We start from the raw sequence: 7246 nt of genomic DNA on the forward strand, positions 1-7246 counted from the left end.
CTCTTGTTTTCAGCATGCCACTTACAATATTCCATCACCAACTTGTTTACCTTGACGAATTTTTTGTCTGTTATGGGCTTCTGTTGAAGATATAATTTAGATTTAAATTATTGTTTTAGAATAAGTTGAAAGTTGTTTTCTGTTTTAAAGTTGTTTCCTATTTTTACGTACAATGCTTATATAATTGTACGTCATTTTGGAAAAAGGAATGAATGAAAGTATCGTATTTTATTCCTTGTGAATTGTTTAACATGGTATCAGAGCCTGGTTTTTTAATTCCGGGAATATCTATCTTCGTACTATTTCCAATTCCTAAATTCCCAATTTCGCCATGGCCAATCCTTCTTCCACCTCTGCCCCATCTTCCAATATTATCATTCAGCAAGATAATTCTTCTTTTCCCATCACTGTTATTCTCGATGACTCAAACTACCCCTTTGGTCCCAATTAATGGACATGCGTATTGGTGCTCGAAACAAATCGGGGTATCTCACTGGCGCAACTGCGAAACCCTCCATTGATAACCCAACTTATGATAATTGGGTTACTGAGAATAAACGGGTGAAAAGTTGGCTTATTGACGCCCCCCGTTGATGCAGCAGTTTATCTGCCTTTGGTCCCAATTAATGGACAAGCATAGATACTAGAGGTTAGTAGGAAAGTTAATTTATTTATCTCACACTAGACTTGACATTGCCTATTCTGTGAGCATTGTAAGTAGGTTCATGCATTCTCCTAGTGAAGAACATATGACAGTTGTATACCGTATCCTTAGATACCTCAAAGGTTCACCAGGGAAAGGTTTATTATTTTCAAAAAATGATAGAGCTTGCATAGAAGGATACATAGATTCAGACTGGGCTGGAGATAAAACTACAAGGCAATCAACTTCAGGGATTTTACCTTTGTAGAAGGCAACTTAGTCACATGGAAAAGTAAGAAGCAAACGGTAGTTGCAAGGTCTAGTGCTGAAGCTGAATTTAGAGGTATGGCATATGACATTTGTGAATTACTATGGATTAGAAACGTCCTAGCTGATTTGGGAATCAAATATGAACAACCGATGAACCTTTTCTGTGACAATAAGGCTGCGGTAGAAATTGCACATAACCCGGTTCAACATGATAGAACCAAACATGTTGAAGTGGATAGACATTTTATTAAGGAAAAGCTAGATAATCAAGTAATTCAAACTCCACATGTTCGGTCTGATATATTAACAAAGGCCCTTTCAGGAAAGGTGTTTGAAGAAGTCATTAACAAGTTGGGCATGATTGATATTCATGCACCAACTTGAGGGGGAGTGTTGAAGATATAATTTAGATTTAAATTATTGTTTTAGAATAAGTTGAAAGTTGTTTTCTGTTTTAAGGTTGTTTCCTATTTTTACGTACAATAATACAATGTTTATATAATGTTACGTCATTTTGGAAAAAGGAATGAATGAAAGTATCGTATTTTATTCCCTATGAATTGTTTAACAGCTTCAATACCTTTTTTCCTTCTTCGAAGCTTTTCTTTTGCTCCTCCGATGGAACATGCTTCTTCTCCCTCCTCGCTTTGTCTAACTTCGATATTTCGTTATCTGGAATGTCCTTCCTTTTTTTGGATTCCTCCAATCTTTTCTTTTTTTCTTCCTTTTTTTTTTCTCCATGTCTTTTGCAACTGACTTCAATAGACGACTCACGTCGTCGTGCTCGTGCCTCTTGATATACAATCGCCCAACAGTCAGTCCCATCGAACGTTGTACTAGGCTAAACATGTTAGAGTAGTGGTCAGAACCACGAAAGCAAAGCAGAGAAGGTTTAACGTATTTCTTTTCCTCCTTTCTCTGTCCAGGTGCTATTTATTCTAATTTTTGGAACACGAAATCCAAAAGATTTGAAGTTTGTTATTTTGAACGTCACGTCTTTCAGGTTTTTGGTTTATATCAGTCACCAAATAACCATTTCGAATATGGTTTAATTTGGTCATCACAATTCTTACATATGGATGATCTTACATACCTCACATTAATCTAGTTTATTCAATAAAAAAATCACTCACTTCACTCAACAACCATTAAATCACAATTACAATTGATAAAACTATTTATTTGTATTTAACATTTTAAGTACACATGGAACTCAAATTTGCAAACTTTCTATAAACTCAAATAATTAATTAATTTAATTTAATACACATCTATCATTTAATTTTCTCTCAACTAAATATTTTCTTCACACGTAACTAACAAATACTTTTAACAATTTACATTATTTTTTATTATATTACATATATTTATTCACATACAAATTTCTAATTATTCAAATCCCTGACACTTTATTCAAAACTAATTTGTCACGAATTCTTCTAATTCATTCTGGTCCAGTTAAAATATAATTTAAAATTATTGAGCAACTAAAATAGGAATTTATTTATTTATACAAGTAAATAGGAATTCCTAGTTTTGCACAAATTTCATTAATGTCAAGGGATCTGGGTCAGTAGAGCGTCCTTGTACAGTAAATGAAGGTAGTAGCTTGAGTTTTTGAGTGACATGGCATTGATGAGATACGATTAGACTATTTTAGAGTATTTTAATTTCTAATATATTTTCTAATAGATTTGACCCAATTTAGACATGTTTAGAGTATTTTAATTTCTAATATATCTCCTAATAATTAATTAATTATTTTTTATTTTATTTAATGAGTTAACCTAGTTTATACTAATATACTCAAACCAGAGAATCAAAATTATAAAAAAAAAAGGTAAAAAAGAAAATTAGCAAGAGAAAATGCATATTTTTGAACCAAAATTTATCACGCTGAATTTGAATAAAACAACGTTGAAAACAATAAACACCATCTTGGAGTTAGAGACGAAGAGGTGGGAAAATTGTTTATATTTTATTTATATATCAAATTGAAGTTCCTTAGAGGTCAAATAGATAAAGCAACAACCATTATAAGTTTGACTTAGCGGAAAAATAAAAGAAAAGAGAGAATTCGGTAGATTTTAAAGGTAGATATTATGAGTAATACTTTCGTAATATTGAATGCTCTTAATGAAAGTTTACCCTGGATTTTTATATAATAGAAGTTTAAGAAAAAAGAAGAAGAAGAAATTGGAGTTGAGTACAAGAAATGAAAAAATAAATGATAAGTTTTATTTTGTTAATTGGATTTGATTTTTATTGTATTTCTAGTTTAAGACTTAATAGTGGACCTTCCTTGAACGTATTGACATTTTTTGTCAAAGCAAACAAGGAGATTGTATGAAGAAATACGAAAAACATGATGAATTTTCGCAAAAGAAAGTAAAAAGACTACACAAGGAAGTAAGACGCATGGAAAGTAAGACCAATATTTTGACTTTTCAACTTTTGTGATAAAATTAGAAACAGAAACTTGAATTAGTGATGAAATTGGAGACAATCCTTTACAATAATTTCAAATATAAAAGTGATATTTAAAAGCAAGAATGTTATCCATATTTTGACCTTTGCACATTATTCCTTTTATATAAGAAAGTTTTTTCCTTTATATCACTATTGTTGAATGAATAAAATATTTTTAATAAACTTTCGGAACATTATACTCTTTAGAGTGCAATTCTCTTTTAGTGTTATCTTAAAATCTTACAAATATAAACTGTTATTCCTTTATACTTATCTTGAATCTAACTCCAGGAACGAGTTCTACATTTCTACTTGTATACATCCTTTCTTTTTATTTTTGTTTAATTCTCAGCTTACATTTTTTTTCTTTTGTTCTTCGTATGTTTCCATGTTCATTTTATGCGTGTATTTTGGTTTTATGTTCCCATGTTCTTATTTTCTTCAATCCATGGCTCAAAAAATAAGCGTGAACTCATTTTATGATGTTGTCCATGGCTTATTTTAAGTATTTTGTAGTGTTTTTTTAGGTTGTTATACTTTTAACATAAGATATATCTCCTTTCTCAGCTAATATATTGATGGAGCTTCAACTTATGGACTTTGATGATTCATATGAATTCTTTAAGGAGAGGTTTCCAAGTTATTTGATGGTGTTATTTCATATTATCTCCGTTGTCTAGGTAATCTTCTTAAGTTATTGCCAAAGTGGTCTAGTTTTCATAATATTTATCTAGTGACCTCAATTCATTTAATATGATTTTAAATCGGACAATGATATTTTGATAACTCTTTTTTAACAACTTTTTGACAACAGGACACATGTCATTATTTTACTGGTTTGTTTAAATTTATGTTTAAAAAAATATTTGAAACGGACGAATCATAGACTGGCACGTATGCGTTGTAAAAAAATTGTCAAAAAAGAGTTGTTAAAGAGAATTTTTCCTTTTAAATCTACCGAATATGTTTTGTATGCTTTTATTTTTCTTTTTCTATATTAAAAAATTCATATTATCTACTACGAAGGCTAAGTTTATTTTGTTTTATCTTAGTGAAACCTTCATATATTCTATTAAGTGCTTTATATTTCTTTAAATTATTTGAAGACAAGGATTTTGTTATACTCCTTCTGTAACAATGCACAAACGAAAGCGTTTTTGGCTTTAAAATTTGATTAGTATATTTGTTTCAACTCATATGTTCATTTGTTTTTAGAAAGAGTTTTATTCTCATCTCAAATGAAATATAATTTCCATTGTCCAATATGTTTATCATATGAGTATCACAAGATTTAAATGAAAAATTTCTTTGTGTCTTGTAATCAAATTTTTCTCCTTTAAATAAATGAGGCTTGTCCTTCATTTTCATTGCATCACAGAAAACAAATTTCGTTATCTATAAGTATAATAGAAAAGTAAAGAACATTCATTTTTATATTACATTACTTCAACTTTGGACTACATCTGGTTTTTCTTTAAGAAATTCTTGAAAGGTTCCATTATTCAAAATTTCAATTACAAACAAGTACTATTTCCTCTTACTTCTGACTTATACAATTAATACATATAATGTCACTTTTGAAAAACCCTTTTACTTTCTTTCAAAGATTAACAACACTAGGTATTTTTTAAGATTAAGTTACAATTATTGTTAGTTATAACTATTTATTGTAATTACAAGTGTTTGAACAATTTTAGAAGTTTAAATAGATAATGCACTATTTTCACATAACACTAGACTATATTATCTAGCTAACAAGCACAACACACAATGCATAAGATTTTATACTAATTCATCAAAACTCAATATATCTAGTTCTTCCTTGAACAAACATTATAAAAAGATTCCACTAAACAACCAAATTATTACAAATGAGTACATTAACCACTTTTGGTCATAGCCCATGAAATTAAGTCTTCTAAAAACAAGACACTCTCAAAGATAACTCAATTTAAACTCATTGAGTAAGTTATCATTCACCCACAAAAAGACAATTTATGATCAGAATATATAATTGAGAATAACATTTATTGTTATAACATAGTTTACCATGTGCATAGACATGGGGGTATAATTCATGATCAGTGTTAAGGGATACCTTTCTGTACCAATCATATCAATCTATTAGTAAAGAAATGTAAGTTATACAATAATCTTTAGGGATTGGGCAAGGTCTTGGCCCCAAAAGGTAGGTTCCAACAAGTCCTCATTAACGGTTGCATAGGTTGTGTAGGACCTGAAGGATTAGGGAAGATGAGTCCTGCTATTACAAGAAAGTTTTGAAGTACAAGTTTATTCAATAATGCAATGCTGGTGGGTTAACAGGCAAAGATATATAATAGGTGAATTTGAGACAAATATATGCGGAAAAAATGGTAATCTTCTCATGGTGATGGAAACAGTGACTATAAATTGGACAACAGCTTGAATTTCAACTTTTCAATGCACATAAAAAATCTATATTTTAAACGTTCATAGATATAATATAAATACATATATTCAAAACCTCTCTGTTAACAATCTATGGCAACGCAGGTTTCGGAGATGGCTTCAGTGTCAACTTTGTGAACAAATGGGTTTATCTTGACCCAAATAAGAGAGAAGACAGAGGCCAACAACACTGACCAGAGAACAACAATGGTTGGCGTGCGGTTTTGGCGACCCATGAGACCTTTGAGGAANGGGTAGAGATGAAAAATCACCCAGAATGCAAAGAANACTTTCCCAAAGAGGGGTCCCCAAGACTCGTACCCTCCATTAAGTGCGTCAGAGAATCCAGCAACAACACCAACCATGTTAACAATGATAAGGGTTGTCGGAGGAATCAAGAGAGTAGTCCACTTCACAAGGTAAAGTTCACCAAACTCACCGTCTTCTGCAGCCTTAGCAGTGACAGTGAAGTTGGTGTCAACACCAGCCAGCATCTTTAGAAATCCTTGGAACACAGCAAATAGATGGGCTGAAACACCTCCAATCACCCAGAACTGCTCATTACGCCACAAATCTTCGATACTAACACCACTCCAGCGCAGCTCAAGCACACTGGTTATTATGATTGAGAGGAAAAGTCCAAGAAAGAGAATACTTGCAACGTTGGAGAGCTGTCAGAAATTGTATACAAACAACGTGATGTAAGGCATTGGTGATTAGTAATGAGAACTTCTATTGAGTTGTGTAATAAATAATTTTTTTTTCATAGGACAATTTACAGATGAACCCTGGGAATTAATTACTCAGTAGATAATAACTCTGACTATTCATGCTAGAACAAAAGTAACGAAGAGGAAATTACCGTTGGTATGATAAATTTTCCTGTGAGGAGACAGATGGCAGGCAAACAGCAATAAGCAATAAGAGGAAGGGATGTAAAAGGGTACACAATGGTGTTTATATAAGCCATTCTCTGCAGCCATTTGAGACGGCCTCCAGCAAATCCATACCAGAGGGGGCAGTGTCTACTTAGGAAAATTTCAACTGATCCAAGTGNCCATCGAAGGACTTGGTGCAATCTATCAGACAGGTTGATAGGTGCAGACCCTTTGAATGCAGGCCTCAAAGGCATGCAGTAAATATAAAAGAGTACGAGAGTGAAAACTTATGTTATTAGACACTTTGAAAGTTGTTTAGAATTTAGTATTAAAAATAATTGACCTCAACCCATTGTCTAGTATCAAGTATATCTAAATTTGGAAATAACATTTGAAATAACCAGTCTATAATGTGTTAAAAATATATTTCAGATTAAGTGTTTTAAAAAATATTTCTAAGTTCAAATATTTTTTTTTTCAGAATCTTAAACTCTGTACCTTAAGTTTAATATGAAAAAATTGAAAACAAAAAAGATGCAAGGATTTTTATTATATT

The 7246-nt window shown here is 31.4% G+C and overlaps 1 protein-coding gene across 1 annotated transcript; it reads right to left on the minus strand.

The window, feature by feature from the left end:
• Positions 1–5895: 5895 nt before the first annotated feature.
• Positions 5896–6944, minus strand: LOC106779768 (cellulose synthase A catalytic subunit 8 [UDP-forming]-like). Its single transcript, XM_014667963.1, has 2 exons — positions 6675–6944; positions 5896–6483 (listed from the first exon to the last, which is right to left on the minus strand). Exons 1-2 carry the CDS (start codon positions 6942–6944, stop codon positions 5896–5898), a joined length of 858 nt encoding a protein of 285 aa, XP_014523449.1.
• Between the last annotated feature and the right edge of the window lie 302 nt (positions 6945–7246).

Source organism: Vigna radiata, unplaced genomic scaffold (assembly GCF_000741045.1).
Source record: "Vigna radiata var. radiata cultivar VC1973A unplaced genomic scaffold, Vradiata_ver6 scaffold_161, whole genome shotgun sequence".
Lineage (NCBI taxonomy): Eukaryota > Viridiplantae > Streptophyta > Magnoliopsida > Fabales > Fabaceae > Vigna > Vigna radiata.